We start from the raw sequence: 26,850 nt of genomic DNA, 5'->3' as shown, positions 1-26,850 counted from the left end.
TGGATGTCACAGCCCAGAGCTGGCAGGGATGTCCCCCAGCAGCCCTGTAGCATCCCCACAACCTGATCTATCTCACTTCTCCAGTTGTTTACATTCCCCCCCCCCCCAATTCCTTCCAATTTATCCAACAAAACAGTTTTTAGACTTCAACAGTTTGACTTCCAGCTCTTCTCATGCGTCAAGTGACTTCTAAAAGCAGTAAAAAATGCATGAAAAAACATATGTATCTAGTCTTTACTTCTTCAGATGACTCAAACCTAACTTGTTGGACATGCTCAGGTCTCCCTAAGACATTCACCCTAGGGCATGAACCAAAGTTGGAAAGTTTCATCCCAAAATAAGAATGGGTAAATGAGGAAAGAATGAGAAAAAGAAAAATGTCATCCAGCCCGAGCTAAGCCTAAGCTGCTGTTAATAAACGCTGGCGTGGGCACCCGTTGGCTTGTGTACCTCTGTGTGACCCCTTCCCAAATGGTGGTCTGGCTTTTTTTTCAGGGTGTTAACTCCAGTGGGACCATTACTGCACTTAAAAGGAGCTATGTGCTCAGGGCAGAGAAAACCAGACACATATTAGCTCCATTTTAGAGGAAGGTAAAAGGGATTCAGGGGGATTTAATTGCAACCATGACTCAAAGCAGATCTACACAACGGAAAATATATATATATAGGCAGAAAAAGTGGTTTACAGACTGTTCCCAGAATTAGGAGCATGTCCTGCTGGTTAAGGTCTCCAGGTTTCAAGGTTAAAGTGCTTAATTTTATTTCAAGCTTTCTAATTAAACACCATTTAACTGGGCTTTCCATTTATCCTGCAATTTCTTTCTAGACCCAAGTCTAATCCCCAAACCTGCTTATTTGTTTTTACTTTTGTTATAAAGTTTATCAGTGATTAACCTGCAATTGCACTTAATCTTTTTAAAAGATTACTCTGACTATAAATACAGAGAAGCTACCTGCCCTGTTTCTACCCAGAGGAAAACAACTTCCTCCACCATCAGATGTCTATGGTGGGTTATATTATTCCTTTTGTAAGTTGATTTTTTTTTAATTGGAGACATTTGTCTTCTCTAACTTCATACAGAACATTAAATCAGTATCACTTTTCTGAAAGATGTAACAGCACAGGCCACAGGGAATATGAATACCCCTCCAGTACAAAAAGTGTATATATCTCTCTCTCTTAAAAGTTATCTATATATATATAAAAGTATATATATATTAAAACAGTGTATATAAAGCCTCCAGTAAAGATGCTACTTATGATAGTGAGGCAAAACCTAGCACATTCATACAGATCCAACAACAGCAAGCTCTGCTTCTTCCTTCGGTAGTTATCTGTTCCACTTATTTCGCTCAAAAGCAGCAATAGCTAAAATATTGTTGCAAGAAAACCTGATTTCTATGGCTATGAACCTCTGAGAAATCCATTAATCAGAAATAGAAGTTAGGAGGAAGACTGCAATGTAGAATTTCCAGGGTGCTGGACTGGCAACAAGCAACTGCCCAGCAAGATCCCCCAAATACTGCATTAATATTATTAGAGGATCTCATATCAGATCGATCCAACACTTAAGGACATCAAAGCAGAATGAGCAAAAGCTAATAAGAAATGCAGTAAAGGTACATGGAGCATTACCAAATCCATCAGGAACTTTACAAGGGCAGTGGAAGGAACAGACCTGTGATAAGTGCACACTGCAAGATATTTTATATGAACCAATGCAAAAGGAGCCCATTGCAAATACAGCAAAACTGGTAAATTAATGGAATTACAAAATTCAGCAGAAAGCCAATTTATGGCAACCCCCAAAATAAGAGGCACTAAATGAGCGGCCCATCTCCTAGCCTACCTGTCATTTCTAAATAGTCCTTCACAGCAAATAGATCTGAGCTCAACTCTCCAACCCAGCCTGTAAGCCCAACCTTACCTTGACCTTAATTATTATCTGGAGAATAATCTCTCTAAAGAACTAAAGCCATAAACAGATTGCAGAGGAGGAGAAGTTCAAATCTCCCCACAGTTCCACAATAACCAGTTATGTATCTCATCACCACCTAATGCTGCATGTTGAAAACCAAGATCTTCATGCAAGTATTTGCCATTTAAGAAAGCTTTTTCCCCTGTTCTGGTGATTAAAAAAATACTACAATTCTACTACTAGTATTACATGACCTCCGAGCCTCTAAAAAGTTTATTGGAAAATCTGTGAACTGCACATGGGGACTTTACTGGCTCCGTCAGTGCATCAGTGAGCAAAAAGATGGAAAACAACCAGAATTTTGAAGTAAATCCACAGCAAATGAACGGTAATCTATGTGGTGTTTATTGTAGATATAGTGAATTATGAAAGTCATTACAGCCATTACAGCATTTATTTAAATGCTTTTTCTAAACTATATCAAATCCTAGCAGCAAATCAGAACACCAGTTTGACTTTTGCACATTTCCTGGTTTGATTATATAAATATTTATATATTGAAAAAAAATACTTTGCACTCCCCACCAAAACCTTCTACCCAGCAGGAAACCACTTGCAAATGACTGAGGACAAGAAACATTTAGGGAGGTTTCGGTGAGTCTGGGGTTTCCCCTGCAATGTTAAGGGCAGTGGTGTCTTCAGACCCTCCTGCGGTATATTGGAGCTCATTAAATTTGTTTTAAAAAGAGCAAGCCATTGTTAATTAACACTAACATATATTCTGGCTTTTTCCACCACAGAAACCCATCTATTTTGCAAGAGAGGGAAAAAACGCAACAAAATAAGAAGACCCTGTAGGAGGTGAAGATCAACCGCAGGCTGCTGATTGGAAGAGGGATCACCCACGTACAGAGGCAATGCCAGTGCTGACACCCTTCATGAACGTGACCCTTCGGCCGTCTCATGGCCAGACCTGTGAAACCTGCAGCACTGCTCACAGTATTTGCTGAACACCTGAAAAGTCCCTTGGCCATGGTTCCAGGGCTGCTCCCTGCAGCAAAACGTGCCCCAGCTTTTCCTCCAGAGGATGGAAACCAGCTCCTCTCGATGGAGCCAGTGATGCCACGGTGACCTGGCCAGCCATAGCCTTAAGGAGGGTCTGCATCATCTCACCTGGCACTGTCTCACCCACCACTTCTCACCACCTCTCAGCTCACCAGCAGCTCGCTCCAGTTGGCACTGGGTTTGAGGAAGACAAGAAACTGGTGGTCTTGGAGGAAGATCGGACACCTTGAGCCATCAGCTGGGCGTGCTGGCTGCTGACCAGGCATTTGCCTTCCCACTCAGAGCCCGGTCCCAGCACAGTTGGGAAAGTGCCTTCATAAGCACCCTCTTGCAGTGATGAGCAAGACCAGTGTGGCTTCTCCATGGGAAATGTTGCTGAGAGCCAACAAAGTGCCCGAAAGGAAATTGGCTGCTGGAAATGTGGCAGGTCACTGAGGTCCAGCAATGAGCGCAGGGGATCACCTGCATGCTTGTGCACAATTTTTTGTGCGCTACGGGGTCCTGGCCTGACTCTGAAACACTGGCTGGGAGAGGAGAGCACTTACTGCACTTCTCTTTCCTGTCCCAGCTGGAAACCAACACGGCTTCTCCTTTCCTGCACGCAGTTTATCCCTCCGACAGCGGCAGGTTGGTGCACCCATGGAAATCCAGGGCTGGAAGGGATCTCCAGGAACAGGATTGTGCTTCTCCATCCGTGAAAGATGCTCATCAAATCTCTCCGTAACAGGTACCAGCGATGGAGAGCCCACCACCTCCCCAGGGTGGACAGCTGGCAGGAACTCTTCTTCCCAGCAGCAAACCCAAGGCGGTCTTGGCACCTCGCAGGGACCCTCAAGCATCTTGCAGTCTATGCACACCGAAATGGACCTCGGCCTTCTCGTGACAGTGTGATTCGGTCTGTGCTTGGCTTGTGAGCATAGTCCACATGCTTTTTGGATGAATCACTCTCCAGCTGCTGCTGACAACCTTGACCCCAACAGAGAAACCTTGTGGTTTTTTCCCCAGTTGTTTCTGGCCAAGTGGTGACTCAGCTGTCAGAGGTGAATAACTCTTCACGCTTTATCTGAACACTCATTAACCATCCAGAGCCATAAAAAGCAATTTCTTCAGGGCTCCCTCTCCGAAAGACTGGATTTCAAAGCAAGAGGGCTGGCCTGAGATTTAGCGGGAATATTCATAACGATGCTCAATAAAAATAGATATCCAGAGCACAGAAGCCTTGTATGGTTCTGGGTCATATGGCAGAGTGTTTTATCAACAGTGAGTGAAGGTCTAGGCAGAAAAGAAAGGCAGATCCTACCTGCAGCACTTAGCGAAGCCTACAGCCACCGCATGGAAATCACTAAGGACAAAAAGCATTTGCCTGACTTCTACTTTTGCCCCAGGACCTGCTTGTTTTTCATTTCTCTTCTTTTTCTTCTTCGTCTTTCTCCGAAATCTCAGCAGCAAGGATTTCTTCATCTTCTTGTGCTGTAGAAATCACACGAATGGTGACTAAACTATCAGAAGATTTTGAGAATATTTCTTCTCCCAGGTGGGTGCGTGCTTTGTGGGAGGTGATAGGCAATCTCTGGTGCACTGGTGATTTCGGTGGGATCAGACTGAAGCTGGAACCCTGCAATCAAAAAAAAAAAAAAAAAAAAGGGCATAATCAACCTTAGCAGACCCTTGTCCACTACGCCCAACCACAGCGTCTGCGCTGTGCAAAGCCAGGCAGGTGTTTTGTGGAGTTTCACCGCACTGGACCTCATCATTGGGATGTCAGCTTGCTGCCAAAGATGACCCCTGTTAGAAGGGGCAGCTGGATTATATCCTGCACATCTTGAAAGAAGTGCATAGAGATGAGTGCAATGCTCACACCTCCTGCGCTAGCTCTTGTTTTGCTCCTGAAGCAGCTGGAGGGATTGATTTTGGCAAAAGCTTGGCAGAAGTGTTGTTGTGAGGAAGCAGCCCTGCACTGCCCTGTCCTAAAGCCTCCTTTAGAGAGGAGCCTCAGAAACCTCACCTATGGACGTGCCATGGCGAGGGATGTCCTTCTAACGGGGTCCTGCTAACCCCATTAGTGAGGTTGGCTCCTAATACGTATACCCTCTGATGACGGGTCTTGTTGCCACTACTGTATGGAGCACGCAGTGCCACTGTTCACCACTGCCTTTAACTGGTTATTAATCAGTGTTAAGCACCGCATTGCATGAAGCCTCGTCATGCTTTTGTGAAGGACTGCAGAAACGCAGTTACGCTCAGCATCTCCCTGGATATTTACCCAGCCTCAAGGCCACCGTGCGCTCCCTATCAGCTGCTCTTTCACCTCCCTTTACATGTCCAGATGTGACAGTCTGCATAACTCCATGGTGGGAAGGGTAACAACAAGGTCTGCATGGAGATAGGACCTTTTTTTTTTTTTTATGAGTTCAGCAGAGACACTTGGAAGGGGAAAAAAAAAAAAGAGCCGGGCCATTTTCTTTTTCAGTTGCTTATGACAAAAAAGCAAGGGTGATTTCATGGCAGCTTATGCAGAGCTGGCAGCATGGCCTGCCTGCTGCTGGGGGCCTCGGCCCCAAACGCACCATGAAAGCTTTGCAAATATTGACTGGCCTGTGGATTCTGGATGACAGCATCACTCTCTGTCCCGCCAGCATGTCAACTAATTATGAGTGGCTCTGTCTCTGGCACAGAAGAGATGTTCATCTGTGGCTATAGCCCAGCTAGAAACTAGGCTCAGGCTTAGCATAACTGGGCAAAAAGTCAACGTATTTCCCTTTTGTGTTGCAAAACGAACCCTGTGGGACAATGACGTTCTCCCAAGGCCACGTGTAAGATGCTGGACCACCCCTTCCCATTTGTCCGCACTATGTCAGACCCCCATGACCTGAGCTCACTCCTTTAAGGCACCTTAATGACAGTTTCTGGAGCTGGTTGGGGAGAGCAGCAACTTGGCACGTAAGGAAGCAAAGCCAAATTGCCATCCTCCCCACGCTGACTTGCGTCACCTGCATCGCCTTCAGCTCCTTCAGCCTCCACCGGAGCTGCACCAGTGTCCCTTTGCCCCCCATCCTCCCCGCGGCAGCCAGGGCAGCCTGGAAGAGCTTCGGGGTGTCAGCTTTCGGGGGGATGATCAGCGGGTCTCTGGGCGCTCCCTTCTCATCTTGGGGTTTATTGTTGTTTTTCAGCATCTTCCTACAGTGAGGAAAAGGAGAGGACTTCAGTCCAAGGACATGTTATATTAGCTGGATTTTATAATGCAGAAAAGTCAGACTTCAAAAGGACAGGGATTTTTTATGCCTTAGGAAGGACAGAGTAACAAATCTAAGTAACGCTAAAACCGAAAGTGAATATTTTAATAGATTTTTAAACGGATGCACTTTGGCCACGTTCGTTCCCGAGGTGCACCCGCTTTTAGTAGTGAAGCCTTGAAGCAGGGTTGGGCTGGCTCTGGGCATCGCCAGCCTCCCCAGCCCGGCAGTGAGGGGCGGGTGCCCTCTGCCGAAGCGCCGCAGCTCCAGCCCGGCTCTCCTCCGGGGACGGGTGCCTAACGCCTGGCGCCTGCAGCAGGAGTTTTCCCAGTGCTTCGCACAGAGAGAAATCTCCCCTGCAATCTTGAAACCTGTACTCTGCTTTTTTTAAAACCCCACAGGCTAGAAAGCAGCAGCCCGACACGCACTTGGCCTTTTTACGCAGCAGCTTTTGAGACTCCGGATAATGCACCAAAATCTCGTTCAAGTCCTTTTTATCCAAAATGAAGAGGTTAGCGAAGCCATGAGCTATGACATTTGCTGTTCGGCGATTTCCCCCTCCTGCCGCCAGCAAGCTGAGAGAGACAGGGCGAGACGTTAACGCTGTTATTAACAGGCTCAGCACAACAATTGTAATTTAAAATATCCCTTTTCCCATTGTGTCCCCTCATCTCTCTCTTTCAGAGGACTCAGCATTTAATTTTCACTCCTGAAGAAATTTTCCAAGCCCAGTTTTTAAAGAATGCTGGGAAATGTTGGCATGGAGTGCTATATAAAAAATTATTTGCCTTTTTGAAGGTTTAAATATTGCATTTTACACCACTCTAGTGTCTGCTGGGCTATAGGGAGGCAAGCTCTGTCACTGTGTTACAAATTGGTACAGGAATTTACATGCCCATGAAATGGGCAGATTAATGGCTGGGAGGCTGTTTTAGTGAAACATCTTTTCTTATTCGTTTTCCCATCACTCCGAATACCTCTGCTTACTGTCACTAGCTCCCCAGGCAGAAAACAGCATGATGACAAAAATAGTGGAAAAGCACAAAGAAAAAAGCTGTAATTTGTGTAGCAGATGCTGCTTAGTGTTAGTGGCTCTCAATCACAAAGATTAATTAGGGTGTTGCTGATCTCCCCACCTCCTACTCTTCTCACCCAGAGCCCGCAAGCTGTATTTCCCTGGCTCCCTGGCAATGCTTCACTCACCTTATTTCTCCAAACACGGATCCGGCTTTCAGAGTCACCAGCACAGTTTTGCCATCGGGTCCCCCCAGCACCTGCACTTGTCCTGCCTGAATAATGTACATCTCGCGGCCGATTTCTCCCTGCAATGAAGATGGGTGCTGTGTGGGGTGCCCAGAAACAGGGAGACCTTATGGATGCCCTAATCTGCATCTTGCTGGAAACCCCCACGACCACACTGCCCTCTCCAAGCTCTCAAAATGCCTTGTCCTGATGGTGCTCTCTCCCGAGCATCCTCATCTAAGCATGCCAAAGTCTCCTCCAGCTCGGCAGGCTCTTCCATCTCTCCTGCTGTTCATGGCTGCAGCAGAAGAGGTCAGCCTTTGCACAAGACCAGCTGCAATCAAAGATGTTTTTGCTCTGAATTCCCTCCCTGTGAAGCGGCTTGATGCTATGGTGATGGGCCAGGCCTGGCTTTCCTCACTCTGCATTGCTCCTAATGCCCTGCACAGCCCGGCCACGACACCAGGGATGGAAGGGCACCCGAGCATCTCATTACCTTCTTACACACGTAGTCATTAGGCAGGTAGACCACTGATCTGAGCCGCTTCAGCATGTCAAAGATCATCTGCCTGTCACAGCCCTGAGCCGAAACAGAGTCAACAGCGCCATTAGCCTGTGCCGGCATGCCAGGCTTCACCAGCCAGGACCCGCGCTGCAGAGGGTACCTGGAAGAGGGCCACTTTGCTCACGATGTTGTAGTTCACATCGATGGCGATGTCCAGCCTCATCTTGTCTGGCAGCTGCACCAGCAGCTCTGACTCATCTGTGAGACAAAGCAGAAAACTAGCTGTTTCCAGCACTTGATCTGAGAGCGTGTCCTTAGCGTGGCAGTGGGAAAGCAGCCCACATTTTGGTGGCAGAGGGCAGGAGCCAGCTCGCCCAGAAGGGTCTCCTCCAGCCTCTGCCCTCTCAGCAACCTTCAGGTTTAAAGCCAACAGGTGATGGAGAGCCACCCTTCCCATTATCCCTGCCCTAACAGCTCTCAGAGACAGACCAGTAAGCCCAAGCCAGCATCTTTCTTGGCCAGGAGAGTGGGCGCTGGGGTCCTGCATGATAATTTACTGTCAGGGTGAGCTAGTGGGTTTGCTGTTGGACACGCTCTGGCCAGCGATTGCCAGTCACTGCCCTCTCCCCAGGAATCAGTGGGTGGGATGCTGGACTCAGTGGGCTATGAGGGATGCTGGGTCACCAAGGTGCTGCAACCTGGTGGCAGCCTATATAGCCTTGATGGCCTATCAGTGGGCAAACAAGCCCATATAGCAAAGAGTAAAACAAGCCACCCCCCCACCCCAAAACTTTAGTGCTATTTGACAGTAATGTTTCAGCTCTGCAAAGCAACTGCAGTAAAACACATGCAGTGCAAGTGTTGATGCTTGGAGCGGTTGGATCTCACCTAGCATGCCTTGTGAATGCCACGTGTACTCATACCACATTTTCACCCGGTTCTGAACAGTTTTGGGGATTTTGTAGAAGTTCATGTATTTAATGGTACTGTCCATGCAGCTCCGATAGTAAGTTTGCCCTGCGGTAGCAGCGCCGACCACATCTCTCATCTGAATGGGAGGAAGGGGTGGAAAAGATGTTTTAATTGCTGTCGCTTATCCATCACACAGGTTAAGCAGTCTAGAGCATGTATGCTGAGTCCTAACAGCATAACAGCATCTGCCAAATCCTTTTTGTCTTCCACCAGTGCAGAGCAGGTCCTTGCACAAGGAAAACAAACCTGGAGATACAAACCTGTGGACCAGCCCCACTGAAACCTTCCCCATCTGAGGCTGGGAACCCAAGCCGATTCCCACTCACCTGCCCTATCATGACGGAGAAAGCAAAGACGCCCGTGAAGTAGTTCAGCAGCTGAAAGATGATCTCGAACAGCGTCTTGGGGTCTGGCAGGCCCCCAATGGTGATGAGGGTTTTGACTGCCCAGTAGTAGCAACGGATGTAGCTGAGAGGAAAAGATGAAGCAGCTTTGAAGGCATTTCGGGTGTGAAGGCCTGTTTCACTCCTTGGTACTGAGCTCATATTCTCTGGCCATGGCAAGCCAGAGCCTGCTGAGAGTAATTACAGGTGATGGAGGGAAAATTAAGGGGCTGCAGACTCCCCACTGCACCTGCAGGTGCTTCTGGAGATGCTACAGGAGCAGAGGGATGTAGGGACCCGCCAGAAACCTCTGTGTGGGATGCTCAGCTGCTCTGGCTACTCCATTTTCTGCTTCTTTCAGCTGCACTACTATAAATCAGCAACATATTTTCAGCAACATTTACACTTTTAGAAATAGTCAGGGGAAAAAAAAAAAGGGGGTTGTGAGCAAATTGTGGGCATGGGACTCAGGAGATGTCAAGTGAATTCTTGATTCACTGGTCTTGGGCACTCCCTTGGATGTAATAGTTACACCTAAAGATAGATACAGATATGTATATCACACAAAACAGCTACATAGCAGCAACATTAACATGGGAAGCTGAGTGCTCAAAGGGAAGGCAACACCTGCACTAAAGGCGCCTGGGTGACAGTCACTTGTCCTCACCTACACCCACGCATCACAGTAAGTCTTTAATGCCCTTGCCCATGCCTTTTTTCAGGAAACTCTCATTTACTGCATGGTGCTAAATTAGTCAAATGTTACTCAGTATTTTATTTTGCCCATATTGTACAACTTGCAGGTGTAGGCATTCGCTACGAGGCAGCATTCAAGCTTGCGAGCCAAGTGCTCTCCCTGTGGCATCCATCACTGACATTGTAATGAATATTTAATGCATGTATCTTGGAAATGCCATGGTGAGGGGATGGGGTAGCCACTGTTCCTGGGAATGAGGGTGCTGGGCTGGTCCAAGCGGCCTGACATATGGCACCTAGGACCCAGTTTCGCAAGGTGTGCGATGCTGCATCGAGCCCTTAGGTTCAAAGCACAGACCCCCGTCTCCAAGCACAGCTTCAAGCCTCCACCCTGACCTGGCAGCAGGTCAGTGTGAACAGAAACAGGGCTCACACTGCCATCCCATTCAGCCAGGGAGTGTTTCCTTGTTTCCCAGCACCAGGTTCCCAGTTTTTCAGCTGCTTTGACCTACCATTGCCTTCCATCTCAGCCCAGCTGCAGCCTCCTCGTCTTGCAGCACTGTATATTACTGCACATCCCATCCCTCCTGTCCCTGTCATTCTCCCTGGCTCTGCATCTTCTCCTGGCATCCCCAACCCTTTGCTTCAGGAGTTTTTATGAACCCAGCTGCATCCCAATACCTTCGTTCTTGCTCCAGCTCATCACAGCAAGCTGTGCTATGTGAGGACCCAAGCCCTGGCTTGTACCTGTTTCCTTCCCCATCGTAGACCCAGGTGGTAGAGCCCAGTCCTTCGTAGGCTGATGCCCAGTAATAGAGGCAGGAGTTCACATGTAAGCTGTACAGTAAATAGGCAGTTGTTCGAATCACTCTGAAAAAAAAAAAATAAGAGAGAGCAGGAGGGGAGATGATATGGTGTCTGCTGGGAGAAACACATCAGATTACCCCCATCACAAGGAGCTTCAAAGCGATGACCTGAGTGCTGACCATGCAGGTCCTGCCAATGCAGGAACCACAGAGCACCCAAATCTGTGGCCCTGCTGCTCCCTCCCACAGCCCTGCAGCTCCAGAAATGCCAGAAAAAGCAGCTTATCCACTGGTGGCTCCTCTTCACCACCAGCACCCCTGTCCCCACTGGGTCGGGGAGAGGTGATCCTACCCATGTGGGCTCCAGGACGCCCAAATCCTGCCTACATCAGCCAACACCCATGTCAGCTGGTCTAGGGACAGTGGAAAAATAAATCAGAAACCCAGAATGGGTGTACATCAAAGCAAACCTTCTTCCCCAGGAGCAAACAGCAAGTCCACACTCTCTCCCTCCCTCCCTTTCCCTCACCTGTAGATGTATGCCTTGCTCAGGATAGCCTCCAGGCGGTTGTTGAACTCGAAGAAGGCCATGTACTGGGAGGAGAAGGAAAAGCAGCATGCTCCAGCTTCCCGTGGCCCACACCGGCAGAGTTATGTCCCCATAAAACCCCACTTCCTCTCCGTTTCCCTCCTGCAGCCCCTCTGCAGAATGAATGACTCCATCTTTAAATGCCCTTCTATTCAAATGTGAGCATGTTTAGGATTGAAATGAAGTGTTTGACCAACAGCCCCACAAAGCCTGCGGGACGAGACTTTCCATCTATTTTACAATCCTCTTGTCATCATCGATGAGTCTAGCAAGCCATAGCTTACCCCAACTAGCATGGGACTCCTTCACATCCACTGCAACCAGTGTTCTGCCTGATTTTGTAAGGTCCACTCACCTTCAGACAGCGAGGAAAACGCAGGAGTGGGTTGACGCCGACTTTGAAGTAGAAGAAATCCAGGGGCAGGAGGCACACCACATCCATCTGAAATCCACACAAAGAGAGAAACCTCTGTGGGGACCTGCAGGCATGGTGGGGTGAAGCTGCAAGCCATGGTTCAGATTAAAGATTCAGATTAATAAATAAAATTACGTCGAACCTTAAAGCGTTGTGATCGCAGGTAGTTCTCTTTCATGGCCTTTTTATTGGTCTGGTTGGGAATAGGCGGGAGAGAGAGAGGAAGATTGATCATTGCTTACAGAAAGGAAAGTCATGGCCCACATGGTCATGCTTGGCTTTCCTCTTCTGCACCACGACAGGGAAGATGCTCCCTTCATGCCCGGGAAGGAGAGCAGAGCAAAAGGAGCAGAAGAAGACTTGGCCATATGCCATCTTCCCATCCTATCTCAGGACATCTTGTGCTCAATTTGCATCCCAGAGAAAGCACATTGCAGTGCCAGCACCACAAAAATCAGAGTTTACAGGAGAAATCTCCCTGTCTGAACCTTTGCATGGGCAATGGGATGGCTGTATCCTCAAGGTTTTATTTTTCACAGCTTATTTAATTGGATATGGAAACGAAATCAAGGGCTTTCACTTATCTCAGGTGCATGATCTATGCATTCAGATTGCAATTGCTTTTGTCATATTGCTAATGCATTCTGCCTAGCTGTGCTCCTGAAAATTAAACCCAGAGTTTATTATGCTGTCTGCTTATGGTTAGCAGCGTATAGCTGTGCCGGCGCTGGTTGGCGTCCACCTCACCGCACCACTGGCAGGACCACCCCACAGAGCAACACCCTCCAAGCATCCCTACCCAGGAACGGGGCCACCATGGACCACACACTTTCTAGATGGGCTGGTATTGACTTTAGTGGAAAAATATGTATGTTTGGTGGACAAAAAGATGGGTGGCTTATCCACTACATGGCAGGAGAGATGCTTGCAGTCCTCCAAGAGTGGACACAGCCCTGATAGCCACAGCCATGGTGGGAGAGCTTGGAGAGCTTGTTTCAGAGATAAGTGACCAGCACCATCCATGCCATTGGTGGTAATGGGGATGGGAGGTCCCTGCAGCTGGTCCCCAGCAGTGGGACACAGCGTGCTGCCACTCACTATTACGTCTCCCCCCCGGACGAACTGCAGCCGGGTCTGAAAGACGAGGATGTCCAGCAGATAGATGAGGTCGCAGAGGTAGTCCACAAGCAGCCAGCAGTGGATGTTTGCTGGTGTCTGGTAGGGGAAAGCCCAGCGGACAGGGATCAACCAGCAGTTCCAGTTCCAGGCCATGACAACGAAGAACAGCCACAGCACATACATCAGGTCTGCGCACAGGGAACCACACCATGATTAGCTGGGCACACACCCCTTATCCATGTGAATCCACTATGCAAAGGGGTTTTCATCCCCTGACCTGCCCTGAGTGCAAGGAGGAAACCTGCAGGACATCTCTTATCGACAGCATTTAATTGCAAGTGAGCTGCGCTGTAGATGCAAAGTGGATACCACCAGTTGCAGAGCACATTGCTTTTTATCAGAAAGCCTCTTCTAACTTTGTTGGTTCAACTAGGTTTGCTTTTGCTTTGCTCCCACAGTACCAGTTTTCTTGCTTTGCTTTTTTCGCCTTGAGGCTGTCCTGAGCCAGCTGCTGGCTGCCCAAATCTGGGGGCTTTGAAATGGCTGTGAAAAACCCAAGGACTAAGGAAGGAGGTGAGTTCCTGTGAGGTGTCCACTGGACAGTGGATTTTTCTTTTGTGATTTTTATTTTCATTTGGGGTGTCCACACCACAGGGAAAATGTTTGCCCACTAAAAAGCCTGAAAAGCAGAAGGCAGCTGCCCCTTCCCTGCCTGGTTGTGCTCCTGACACCCACAGCCATCGGGAAGTATTTAGGAAAGCCTGTGCCTTGCAGTGGAATTTAAAACTCTGTTTTTTTAGTAGACAGGTGTAAGCTAAGTTGCTCCTTGCTTAGTTGTCCTCCCTTCTCTACAAGGTCTCATCTTTTACACCTCCTCACCTGCTCCCTTCCTTACCCCCTCTCCCCCGGCCCTAGCTGGCTTGCGCCCAGCCCGGGCATGTGGCTGTGCTCCATCACTCACTGGTGAGCGGGTCAATGCTGCTGGGGAACTGGTAGTTTTTCAGGCGGTCCAGCCAGGGCCGATACTTGAACGTGCAGCACAGCATCTCGCAGTAGTGCTCGTCCACTGCTGGCTTGTCCCCCTCTGGCTCCCCTCCCAGGGGAGGCACCGGTGCTGCCGTAGGCGCCAGCTTGGCAGGGGCTGGGAGAGGCCACACAGTTATTTTAAAGGGCAGAAAATCATCTTATGGCAATTTGTTTTAAGGTCTTTAAATTGTTAATAAAGCAGCTGTCTCCCGGAAAACACAGCATATGTGGGGACCCACCAGTTAAATGCTCCCAGCCCCACTTGAACTCACATGCCACAGGGCTCTCATCGTCCGAGGTGACATCAGGGTCAGTTAGCTTCTCCTTCACCTTCTCGGTCCTCTCTTTGAAGAGCTTCACCAGCTCCTGGAGCCGATTGTTGATGACGGCACTGCTCAGGCTTGTGGCTGAACCAATGCGCTCGGGCAGGCTGTGAGGAGACCATCAGACATTTCATGCAGGTAGGAAAGGCCAAGAGCAGGCTCATGACCTATTTTTTAACCTACAGGACCCTGAATTAGGATTTACCATATTTACTTGGCTATTGTGTAATCAGAAGAACGTAAGTTAAGGTGGTTTCAGTAAAATACCATCAAGCAGCACCAGCCTGAGCCTTATCCTTGCCCTGGGTGTGAGATATCCTCAGAGGAACTTGGGAAGCATGAAGATCCCAGGCTGGATTGCATGTGCTTGAAAGATGATGATTTTGGAAGAACTACGGGGTGAAAATGTGCACCAAGCCCCTGAATTTATAAACTATATTGTCTCTTTTCAGCTTCTTTATTAAAACTGGGTTGGATTCAGACCAAGATGCTTTGTATGGCATGACTGAGAAGCATCACTACAAGGGAGGACAAAAACAAGCTAATTTGCTGTAGCTCCAGGCTGGTTTGTTGTGATAATTGGCACAACTATTTCTGCCCAGGAAGAAGGCAAAATCTTGCACCACGTGAAGGTGCAGACCCTCCCCAAGACTTTGCTTCCCAGGGAGGGCAGCTCCCTCCAAGACTGTCCCCAAAGGGCTGCAGGGAAGCCAGGACCCAAGGAGCGTGATGCACAGCTTGTGCTCACTTCCTACATGGAAGAAAAAGGTTATATCTCCACAATCAGTAAAAACAAGGTGTCCCCATAGTGCTATAGCATATGTAGATCAAAGGTGCATCTTCTCTGTGGTTAAATCTAGTCTTAAGGAGAATATTTCTACCTGAATACAAGAAAAACAAGAGAGCAGTTTCTGCTCCAGGGAGCATCATGATTGGGGTTTTTTTTTTTGGAGGGGGGGGTGCATTACTTGTTACACAGTGCTGGACCTGCTGCAGGCACAGGTGCCTCTCTCTTTAGTATCCTCAGTACTTCTAGGATCTTTGCTATTTCCATACCAGCCCCAGGATCCAAACACCTGGGAGCCTGGCTGAGCCGGAGCCTCTTGGTCCCACCACACACCTTTCCCTCTGCTCCTCGTCCCAGCCCAGCAGCACTCGGGTGGGGGACTGGCTCACCGGTACCTCGTCCAGACCATCCGCCAGCACCAGCAGCTTCCTCCTGCAGGCACACACACAGCGACTGAGGATCGGCTTGTCCCCCATCCTCAGCCAGCTCCTGTCCATTTTCCTCCTCCTCCCCCCAGGTCTCATCTGTTTCCACTTCCCCTTCTCCTACCAGTATCAGTTTTCCCCTAATTTTTGGTGTTGCCTGAAGTCAATGGGAGCAAACCACCCTGCTCCTTTGCTGCTAAAGACCTGTTCCTTCCTGGGCACCACCAAGCCCACAGCTCCACAGGCATTCAGCCACCTGGCCCATTTTGCAACCCATTTTGGGCTCCTGGCAAGACGCACGGAGGGTGGGCACTATCACGCCACTGCACTTCCAGAGGCAGGCAAGGAAAGTGCAATACCGGTAAGGTGGAGCAAGAAAGTGAAATTTGGAAAAAAGGGAGGGTACTGGGAACACCACCTGACTCTGAGCTGGCTCCGTAGCACCTTAAACCTCTGTGACAAAGAGTGAATTGCAGAGCAGCAGGTACATAACATGGACCCTCTAATGGCTGCTGACACCTGCAGAGCCAAGTGCAAAGTGCAACAGCCAAGAATGGCTCCAGGTTCAAGAGGAGCGCTATAAACACTGTCCTAGCAATGCTAAGCCAGTGGCAGCTGATGTCTTCCTAGAAGATGTGTCCTAACACAGCTGGTGGCTCCCTTTGGCACAGACGAGTTTCTGGGACAACTTCCTCACACATGCGCAAGCAACATGGCAGAAAGAGATCTGAATATGAAGATGACAATCATGGCAAAAATCTGGTTTGCAAACCTGCAGTCAAGTTCAGAGTTTGAACTGCGACAAAGAAACTGTCTTCTGCCACTACAGCTGTTGCTCTAAATTAACCAGGATTTCACTGACCCTGGTGCAAAATGGCTCAGTGCTGCGTGTGGAGCAGGAGCAAGCAGGACGCCGAGGGAGGTCGTCCTGCCATCGCAGGTCTCCTGAAGAAAGCCAAATGTGATGAACCCACTCACCTCTAGCCTCGCTGGCTCTCAGGCGTGCCCTGCTGGGAAGGGGAGCAGATGAACAAGACCAACGAAACCTTCATACCCCAAGTGTGCAGCCCAGGGGCAGAGGAAAACCACCAACCCCCCTGTTAAAGTACCCTCAGATGTGGATGGAGAGGTTCCCAAAACCACATCAGTTTGGAGAAATAGTCCTGGCAAGGTCCATGATGACGTTGTTAGGACAACATCCACTGCCTCTCACCGGTCTCCAGCTGCCCTTCCCCTGCCTCTGCCCTCTCAGGGCACCATGCTGCCCCATTGACCATCCCCATCCATGAGCAAGCCCAAGATGCCTACATTGACAGCCTAATGGCCTCTTGCTCTGTAAGGGTGACCCTGCAGAGAGGGTATCGCCATCCTCCCTCTTTGCCTGTGGCATGGCTCCGCATGGGCCACAGAGCTCGCATGGTCACCCTCCAAGTATATGCAAAGCTTTGTGTGTCAGCGTCCATCTGGGAAAAAAAAAACGCCTCTTTTTGCTTCAGATTAATGGATGCCCTCAGAAAGATATAAAAGGAGATAAACGTCCCCAGGAAGGCTGTAATTCCAGAGGCACAGGAAACATCCCTTGATATTCTGCAGTGCCTGTAGTTCACCTGCGCTCCCAGGAGATGTGGACGTAAGAAGGAGCAGAAGCTACCCGAAAAGCAACACAAACTTCAGCATATTATGGAAACAGGTGGGTGAAAGGCTCAGAGGGAACCTGGGATGTTACGTTAAGTCCCATGGAGATGCTCATGTATGTGCAACCCTAAGTCCAAAACCCTGGCAGGTCTAGCAGTTTCCCAGTCATCCATGGAAAAAAAGGAACCTGCATAATAATCCTCTGGAAAACATTCGGTCCTTTGATATGTTCCAGCTACAGGGGATATTTTTAGGGACAGGACCTCCAGACCTCTGGTCAGAATGGCACTAAAACCCCCGATTTTTTTCCACTGATGCAGGGAGACTTCAAATTGTATCTCCTACAACACAAAGTGACCCAAGAGCCACATAGCTAGTGAAGAGGAGGAGTGTGTGCAGACCAAATAAAAGCTAAAGGTGAAATATTAAATAAATACTAAATTAATAGTAAATAGATTGAGAAGTGGAAATGCACAGCACAGATACAGAGAGCTGCATGAACACCCTTGCACAAATATGCAAGAAGTCAAGTGTGAAAGGATTTGAATACAAACAATAAAAATGTAAATTGCCACCTCAAGAGACCAGGTAGAGAGTGCAGTTGCCTAAATAAAACTATAGGGTGAGCAACATGAGGCTGGCAGCTGCTGCCTGGGCTTGGCCATGGGTGTGGACCATGGGTCGCTGCTCTGATGCCTTGGTATGTGGGTGACACCCACAGCACACACATCACCCTGGCTCACTGTCCAAACCTGCCAGAAACGGGTTACTCCATATGGTTGAATGAATTTTCCTGTACTGGCACCATCAGGGGGGGTGAGACCCCTGGGAGCTGGGGACCACGCCTGGGCAGAGCCATACCTGGGGGTTGCTGGTGCCATGCCAGGCACCACCAGCACATTGGGAGCACCAGTGGTGGGCACCGGTAAGTGAGTACCATCGTTCTCCACAGCATCGCCTCCGCTGTCCACATCCTTGATGTCCACGGCGGGGTAATTACCTGGCCCATGGAGAAGGACAATAATTGCAGGTGAGAGGAGCGAAGGGCCCAGCTGGCAGCCAGGATGAATCCCCAAGCCCCATCGCCTCCACAGAGTTGCCCCCAAACCCTTGGAAGGACTCTCCTTTTCCCTCCATTCCCTTCTCACCCGGCACTCCTTTCTCCTAACAGTTTGGAGCACTTCTTTCTCTTTTTTGCCCAGTTTTTAACACTGTAAGAAGTGCTACCTGCTTCCCTTCTGCTTTTCCAGTTTGCAGTGGTTGCAACTACTCTGTGTGAGTGTTGGGTCCACTTAGTTCGGAAAATGATGGAGATGAGGATTACCAGCTGCAGGTGTTATGCAGGAACTCAGGATTTCCAGCTGCAAACCTGCCTCCCAGGGTCTAGAAAATCTCCTGGGTCTTCTGAACATAAACATATGGATCATGCAAGCTCTAAATTACATGAGCATTTGCTTTTCATGCAGAACAAGACACTATTTAAATAAGTGCTTAACGGCCTCTCTCTTTTGCAGAGATAATAACTGCTTCCTCTCACAAGCAATGTTAGAAGCAGGAAGGTTGGATGTTTATAGTGGGTAAGGAGAGATGCCAATTGCCCAAGGGAGAAATGGTGCTGGGGGTTACCTTGGCTAGACCTCGCAGCCAGCCAGGCTGTGAAGTGTCATCCTTTTTCTTAGCTATATAACAAAATGCAATGACTTCCTGCAGGATTTCTTCTAAGGGGGTTTTTCACATGTCTGAAAGACCTTGTGCATTCCCTCCTGTCCCATGCTGATCAGTGGGACCAATGGATCAGAGAGTGACTTGATCAAATCACCAACAAAAGGCCTGTTTGGTTTGCAAAGTTAAAATCCCATTGCATGTAAGGAAAAGCAGCAGAATTTGGCTTGCTGGTTAAAAACAAAGCAAAGCAAAGCTCCAGAAACATAATTTGTACTTCTGAGGCAGAAAAGGCAGAAAACTGTGAATAGCAAACCTCCATCTTACTGTCCTCTTAGTATGAGTGGGTTGCACAAATACTAAGGAGAAAACTGTGTGTGCAGCAGATATTTAACCCTCTGCCTGCAGGTCCTTCGGGAGAGTTTTTGGCCAAGCAGGTCAAAACATATAGCATATAATTTACAGATATTTGCAAACGGTCTCTAGGGCTTAGCTAGAAAGACATATAGTGATGAGGCAGAAGCAGAAAAAACATGAATTTTTTTCCCCAGCCTCTGCACTGCAACATGAAGCGTGCTTTTTTTTTTTTCTCCCCAAAAAGCAACAAAAAGTGACTACTCCAGGAATAACCCCTTGCCCCCCTCAAGCTACACAAGTCCACCATCAAAGCCAACATCTCTAATACCTAGGGGGGATTGTTCTTCATTGCAAAAATTGGGGTTGACAACGCCAGCCTTTGGCTTGCTGGTGACAAGGTTGGGGATGCAGGAGGCAGTGGTGGCTTGGTAACGGGGGACATTGGGGAGCTGCTCTAGCGTGCCACAGCTGGGAGGGGAGGCATCCCCGCTGTCGAGCGGCTTGTCATGCACCAGCTGATCTAGCTTGAAGTCTTGGGCATGCTTGGACATGCTGCTAGGCGCCTAGGTGCTTCAAGCAAAGGACAAGGCATCTGAAGCTGCAATAAAACACAGAATGGTTTGAGACAGGAGGGTTGTGTCAGCGCAGAGAAATGCAGAGCTGCTGGGGTTTTTGTTGCCACCCACCGCTCACAGATGTTGGTAGCAGCAGTGGTGAGCATCCTACCACGTGCTTTTCTAGCATTGCTGCAAGATTGGGGTGCTCTGCAGGTCTGCATGAGCAGAGAAATCTCCAGCCTGTACCAGGGCTCAGGTCAAGCCATCCCTTGTGCAACTCCCCTGACGTCAGTGGAGTTATGCCAGGACCTGTCTTTGCTTACTCAGGCTGCGATGGGAGCTCACCACCTAAGTTTCATTATCAACCCGTTACCTCCTAAAAGGTTATATTAAAATGCACTTTATGCCACTGGTTATTTCCCAAATTGAGCAACGTGGTAGAGAAAATCCTTTTTATCACCCCTACATTCTTCAGCTGAAGGAGAAACTCTTATTTCACATCAGAGGTTGCTTAATCAACAAGACTAAGTACTGCATAAGCACCAGCCTTTCAGAGCTGATGAAAATATTGCCATTGCACTGTGCCCACGGGATGCTTTAAGCTAGCGAAAAGCCGCGACTGCCCATGCAGGCCCACACTGCAGAAAACTCAGCTGCCCACTCCCAGACAGTGAGCAGTGAGAAGCTGCATTTTCCCCTCACTGGGCATCACATTGCCTGCTTGGGTTCATCCTAATTTGACATTTCGCTGCTATATATTATACCTTCGGCATCGGTTTCAGAAGCTTCAGCTGTCTCCTCTTCCACCTTCAAAGTGAAAAAAGCCATTTTAAGGAGAAAAAGACCTGCTCTGTCAGTAAAAGAGCACACTTTGCAGCTTGATTGGGTTGCCCCATATCCCCCGACCATTCACCAGCCTCTCAGCTTGTTGTTCAGTGCCAACATTTTAGGGTGAAAGCATCCCTCCCTTGGTGCACAGCTACTGCTGCTGTCTCAGGTCCAGAGATGGGGACATGGGTCCAGAGATGGCAACATTCCCAGTGCCCATCCTGGTCCCTGCTCCTCACCAGGGCACTGCATCGCCCCAGACAAGCACTGAGTCCCCAGCATGCGCTGGGCAGCAAGAGTTCATTGCAGACCTGAGCCCAAGTAGGGAGTAATGCCATACCTGTTCAAAAGCACCTTCGAGATCACTTATCTCAGCTTCTTCCAGCTGCTCAAACCTGAGGGCCTCCTCTGCAAAGTAGACTTCATTCACACCCTCATCAGTGGTGAGACAAGGTGACCGGAGCAGGGGTCTGGATGGTACAGATCAAGCAGAGACAAGCACCTGAGCTCGCTTTTGCCCTTTCTGACGTTGGGCATGTTGTGGATGGGGGGCATCACATCAATGGGGGGGCATCAGGTCAATGGGGACAATGCATGGCTCTCCCAGTTTCAGGGAGCACTGCTCCTCCAGCTGTGCTGTAAGCCCCATTTGCAGGAGAATGATACCACAGAAATCTTAGTTTAATACAGTAGCAGTAAAAAAAATATTGCTGCCTAGGTTAAAAGGGACTTGGAAAAAATGCTACGTTGGGAGACCAGGAGAGAGGTGCATAAATAATGCAGGGCATTGCATATGCATAAGCAAAAATTGCATATGCAGAAAGATACAGGCAATATGTTTCTCCTGCTGTGCATAATAATTTCTCATATAATTAAAATTTGCCAAATAAAAAGCTGAGAGCCTAATTTCCAGGCAGGGCTGCCCCGTGAGCACCATCCAAATCCCACGTTTGCCTCTGCAAGACACCACCAGGGCACATAATTCTCATTTTCCTTCAGCAGCAAGCACAGACCTCAGCTCCACCATTCTGACAAAAGGGGGCTCACAAGATCAATTTTATTGGTTTAATATAACTTTACAACTGAAAAAAAAAAAGCCTCATCATGTTTTTCTGTGCACTTATCTCCTGACTTGCTCTTTCCTGGCGAGAGCTGCAAAATGGGGATTGGGGATAATGAAAAATTTTAAGACAGCTAAATGCATGAAAAAGGAAAAACCATCTTTCTGCATCCTTGGCAGGTCCTAAGTCAGAAGATGTATGTAACAAACAGTGGCTTCTTTTTCTCTTTTATCTCCATGTCTTGAAAAACTGTTATTTTCCAAGGTCTTTTAAAAATTATTTTTAATACCCCCCCCCTTTTTTTTTTTTTTAATTAGGCTCCCTTCAAATGCAATTGCAAGTCTTTTCATCCTAATCTAGAAAACCTCTCAGTGTCTCTCTTTTCCCATAAACAGACAAACACATCGAAGGATAGAGCAGCTTCTCATTTACCCAACAACTGAAGCTCAAGTTTCTATAGTAGAGCTCCAGAAACAGATCTTGATGAAATAAAAAGATATGGGTTTAACACTGAATAATCATGCATTTTCAGCTTCTTCCTGAAAATCTAGCTACTTCAGAGGAATTAACAGAGAATAATATTGTAGTACTAGGTAATAAATCCCTAAATGTTTATCTCGCGTGAATTCAGAGTAAACCACTAAACTAAGCGGCAAGATTTTTCTAAATACCATCTAGACCAAAGTCACCACCTACAACAGCTGACTATAACTCGGCTATTTTCCACAACAAGAAAATATGTAAAATTGTACCTACTTGTATTAGGTAGCATTTGCAGGTACAACACATAATCCGGTCTTTAAATTCAGCTCTGTAATATTCATAATAATCCCGACTGCCCTGAATTAATGGATATGGTTTTAAATAATGTGGACCCTCTCCAGGAGCTGGGTGCTCCCAGCTCCTGATGAAGGCACAAGCCGGGGCTCCTGCTTGGCCGAGCCGCCGGACCCCGCGGGAGGGGATGGCCAGGAGCTGCGGTTGCTACGGGCGGCCGCGATGGAGATGGAGCCCGTGTCACCAGGATACATTCGCCTGTCACCAGGTGCCGCGTCAGCAGCGAGCCCTGGGGTGAGCCGGTTTGCGAAATCATCCCTCCTGAACGCATCGCGCCCCTCCCCAGTGCGCCCCGGCCGCCCGCCAGGCTGGGGAGCTCCGCTGTGCCAAGAGGAGCTCTCTCGTCCTCGGGTGTTTCAGCCTCTCCGGCTTGTGAATGCAGGTGAAACGACTGCATTCACGCTCGTTTCCAACAAAGCCATAAAGGCGACGGGAGCCACTCACCCCACACGCTCCTCCACCTCTTCCTCCTCCTCCTTCTTCCCCTCCTCCTCCTCCTTTTCCTCCACGGCAGCGCTCAGGGAGCACAACCACAGCCTGAGAAGAAGAAACTCATTAGATGAAAACCAAAAAGTATGTCTGAACCTCACAAGAGGAGCACTGCCAGTCTCCACACCCCCTTTGGCCAGAGATGTTCTCCCTCCATCCCCCAGCCAACATCCTTGGGGGGGAACACGCTCAGGCACACCAGGTGTATGCTGTTTCACAGCCCATTAGTGTCTGCGGCCCCAAGGGGGTGGGAGGAAGAACGGGAAAAAGATTGGGAATGCAAAACCAGAGTCCTAGAGCCTTCAAATTCCCCTTGCACAGGGAGAGGATGTGCTTAGGGGTCACTTGTTGCCGGTTTTGACCAAAACCTCCCTGTTAAGGAAATCCACCCTCCAGGACAGGATGTGCTTGCTGCCTACAGCTTCTCAGGCTCGTACACTAAGGAGAAAAAAAAAAATCTCAAAAATATTTTTATAACATGTCCAGTGTTTTCTGGCTGAGCAGAAGAGCTCTGCTGAGTGAACGTGGCTCTGGGCATCACTTGTGCTTAGTGCAGTCGAGCATCGCCCACGTCGCGGGTGGTGACTGCTGTGCTCGCCCTCCCCTGCATGTGCGCTTGGGAGTATTTTGGGGGGCTCCCAAACCCTTTGGGAGTGTGCATGGACACCTCTCATCCCCCTGCTGCAACACAGCCCACTCCCAGCTCTGAATGCATTGCCCAGCCCTCAGGAGGACCTCAGCAGGGGTTTCTTTTGGAAGAAGTAGGATGAATTATATACAGAAGACTACCATTTCCAAATGCCATGACAGCTGGATACGCAGTTGATGGGAACGAGGTACAAACACCCTCTTGCCTCAGGGCCAAAATCTACTTATGGGAAGCCTAAGCAGAGCATCCTTCAGCTGTCCTCTGCAGGGCAACGTGAAGCATTGCATTTATGGCTCTGCCACTGCCTGCCCCAACCTGAATCTCAACGCCAGAAGGAAAGGCTGTTTGCTCAAACACCTTTTGGATCCTTCTGGTGCCCCTCTCTTTGGAAACGGGCACCATGGTTGCCCGCTGCCAGGTCCACCTCCAGCACTGGCAAGGAGGGATGCCCAGGGATGCTCATCCCCTCCCATCGCCACCACGCTGGTGGCTGGAGAGCACACAGAGCTGCCCATCAATGGCATCTCCCTTCTCCTACCTGTTTTCTTCTTCCTGAGGTTCCTCCTGTATGGGGGGAAGGGGATGAGCATCTGCCACCAGATCAGCCTCACGACCCCAGGCCATCATCTCGCAAGCGGCTTCGTTAATCCAGTCATCATCGATCTCTTCCAGGATGAGGTCAGTCTCCTTGGGTTCCCCAGGGACAATATGAACTGAAACAGGAACAGGGAAAGGGAGGTGATGAAGTGAGAGTAGCACATTTTCAAGAGGCCAGGGCAGATCCCACATTTTAGCTGCATGTTACAAGAGCTGCTCGATGCAGAGGTGCTGCCACATGCAGGACTGAAGCACCTCTCAGCCTGCACAGACCCGTGCAGCCCCAGTCCCCCCAAGCTGTGCCAAACAGAGGCCTTGGGCACTTCAACCAGAAGGAAGACGAAAATGCACCATTTTGTGCCAAGCGCGTCCAAAGCCCTATGAAAACTATAACCATTTGCACACAGATGCCTGTTGGCTTCCCTAAGCACATAGCAGCCTCCGCCAGCAGAGAATTTGGCCCATCTCCAGGCCACATTTTGGCAAACAGAAGCAGCCACAGGAAGAGCCCAAAGCCTTTCCCCTTGTAAACCCCAAGCAAAACACTGCACTAGCACAGTCCGAGGGCCCCGGATTTGCAGAGCAAGACTCTACTCAGAGCCCACGTTGGAACACCCCCAGCACCACGCCGTGTCCACTCCGAACGCTTCCCCAGGCACAGCGTAGGAAGCATCCCGCATGCCCTGCCACTTCCCACCATCGCTGGGGGAAAACCCATGGCAGGTTACCAGGGAGGTTGTCGGACCAGCTGCAAAGTGAAGAGCGTGGGTCTGACCCATGACCAGCCCTCTCTGTTTCCCAGTGTTACCCATCCTACAACATCAGGCACACACCAGAGAAACAGGAGAAGGAAGCACATCTGCATACTGTAAAACCAGTTTATTTTGAGGTCTGCCTGACAACAAAACTTACATGTCTGCAGCAAAGCTAATAGGAAATGTGCAAATTCAACTACAGAAAGGCAGGAAACCCACCCACGCTCAGCTCTGTGCCGTATTTACCCACCCCACAATGCCCACGCTGCCTTTAGCCTGTTCCCTCTAGATCTCTGTTAATTAAAATGCGGGACAGCAATCAGGGAGATGGCTTTTAAAACACACCACAACTTTTGGATACATTATATGAAAACGGGGCAAATACTAAAATTGAGCCTGGTACCAGCGGGGTTCGTTATAAACACGGGATGGGGCTCAGGGTGGTTGCTTGGCTCATGACTCATCATTATGGCTGCCTAGATCGTCCTAAAGGGATGCAATAAGACCGTGGGAGACCTTATTGTCGCCTTTCAATATATCAAGGGGGCTTATACAAAAGATGGAGAAAGACTTTTTACCAAGGCCTGTAGTGACAGGACAAGGGGCAATGGTTTTAAACTGAAAGAGAGTAGATCTAGATTGGACATAAGGAAGAAATGTTGTATGACAAGAGTGGTGAGACACTGAACAGGTTGCCCAGAGAAGTCGTGGTTGCCCCATCTTTGGAAGTGTTCAAGGTCAGGTTGGACAGGACTTTGAGCAACCTGATCTAGTGGAAGATGTCCCTGCCCATGGCAGGGGGGTTGGACTGGATCATCTTCAAAGGTCCCTCTTAACCCAAACCTTCTGTGATTCTAAGGTCTGTACTAAAAACCTGGCGTGTAGGGGCTCTCACCCCATCCAGCCCAGTGTGCCTGCATTGGCTACGCCTTCCCACACACCTCTGGGCTGGAGACAGCCCCTGAGATCCCTTCCCTGCCAGGATGATCCTGCCGCCGTGGTTAGAGCTGCATCCAAAGAGCTGTAAGCTTTGGGAGGGAGCAGCCGTAGTTGGGGGTAAGGAGATTTTGGGGTAAGTTCTCCTGTAAGGAGAACCCGGGCAAAGGCTTTTAACGATTAACTCCTACCTATTCACCTAGAGATAAACCTCATCCACCTGCATTTGCTGCTGCAAACCAGAGCCCTTTCCACTTGCTGGGAGAAAACACTCAGTTAATGGAAGAAAAGCAATAAGAAGCTGACAAGAACTTAAAGAGCTTTATAACATTACCCCTCAGAGGTAGAAGTCGACTAAAAGAAGCCTGTGGGGTTCAGCTGGAAGTCTCAGCTGAATATTCAGATCCTGGGGGGTGGTTTGAGAGGGCCAGGAGTGCTGGGAGGCTGCAGCCAGAGGCTTTCTGCCTCCAAGGTGTCCCGAGTGATGCTTTTGTACCTTCCTATAAATTCTAACTCCCATTACATAGACATCATCCTGCAAAATCAATAGCTCCAGTTTCCAGAGCCAAGAGGGAGCCAGGATGGGACAGCCCTGGCACTGGGGACATGCAGCCAGCATCCCTGCACCAGCCTCGGGTCCCCACCGCCCTGGCTGGGAAGGAGCTAGAGACCATTTGCAGATTCCCCTTTGCTTTTCCTCCCCAGCTGTGCTTTCTCCTCAGGTTGGTCTCATTTGGTTGTGGGACGGGCTGGCTCGCCACAGTCTTCATTTTCCATTTGTTTCAGAGGCTCTAAGCCCCTTTGCCCCCTGAAACAAGAGGAGAAGGAAAACATTAACGAGCATGCTGGCAGTTTGGTGCCGGAGCACATCTCTTGCTCGACCCAATTGCTCCCTTCTTTGGGCAGATTAAGTGACCTTGACATGCCTCAAGGCACCAAAGCAAGCTGTAACGCAAGCCAGCTGCACACAAAGGGTGCAACT

General features: G+C 49.1%; 1 protein-coding gene across 1 annotated transcript in view; it reads right to left on the bottom strand.

Moving 5' to 3' along the window:
• Positions 1-2,125: 2,125 nt before the first annotated feature.
• The window catches only part of CNGB1 (cyclic nucleotide gated channel subunit beta 1), a 33,716-nt gene continuing 8,991 nt past the window's right edge, over positions 2,126-26,850 (bottom strand). The window contains exons 13-35 of the mRNA XM_075511029.1: positions 24,119-24,293; positions 22,887-22,979; positions 20,885-21,014; positions 20,481-20,523; positions 19,853-19,905; positions 19,488-19,722; positions 18,002-18,140; positions 15,414-15,512; positions 14,243-14,400; positions 13,906-14,085; positions 12,924-13,132; positions 11,968-12,018; positions 11,766-11,852; positions 11,351-11,415; positions 10,763-10,885; positions 9,263-9,404; positions 8,853-9,012; positions 8,125-8,222; positions 7,956-8,039; positions 7,421-7,539; positions 6,646-6,792; positions 5,975-6,161; positions 2,126-4,599 (exon numbers count right to left, since the gene is read on the bottom strand). Coding sequence (XP_075367144.1) covers positions 4,384-4,599; positions 5,975-6,161; positions 6,646-6,792; positions 7,421-7,539; positions 7,956-8,039; positions 8,125-8,222; positions 8,853-9,012; positions 9,263-9,404; positions 10,763-10,885; positions 11,351-11,415; positions 11,766-11,852; positions 11,968-12,018; positions 12,924-13,132; positions 13,906-14,085; positions 14,243-14,400; positions 15,414-15,512; positions 18,002-18,140; positions 19,488-19,722; positions 19,853-19,905; positions 20,481-20,523; positions 20,885-21,014; positions 22,887-22,979; positions 24,119-24,293 — 2,993 coding nt within the window. The 3' untranslated portion in view covers positions 2,126-4,383. The remainder of the gene's footprint in view (positions 4,600-5,974; positions 6,162-6,645; positions 6,793-7,420; positions 7,540-7,955; positions 8,040-8,124; positions 8,223-8,852; positions 9,013-9,262; positions 9,405-10,762; positions 10,886-11,350; positions 11,416-11,765; positions 11,853-11,967; positions 12,019-12,923; positions 13,133-13,905; positions 14,086-14,242; positions 14,401-15,413; positions 15,513-18,001; positions 18,141-19,487; positions 19,723-19,852; positions 19,906-20,480; positions 20,524-20,884; positions 21,015-22,886; positions 22,980-24,118; positions 24,294-26,850) is intronic.

This window comes from Mycteria americana, chromosome 8 (assembly GCF_035582795.1).
Source record: "Mycteria americana isolate JAX WOST 10 ecotype Jacksonville Zoo and Gardens chromosome 8, USCA_MyAme_1.0, whole genome shotgun sequence".
Taxonomy (NCBI): domain Eukaryota; kingdom Metazoa; phylum Chordata; class Aves; order Ciconiiformes; family Ciconiidae; genus Mycteria; species Mycteria americana.
The sequence above is the reverse complement of the archived record's forward strand: the minus strand, read 5'-3'. Positions and strand labels throughout refer to the sequence as shown.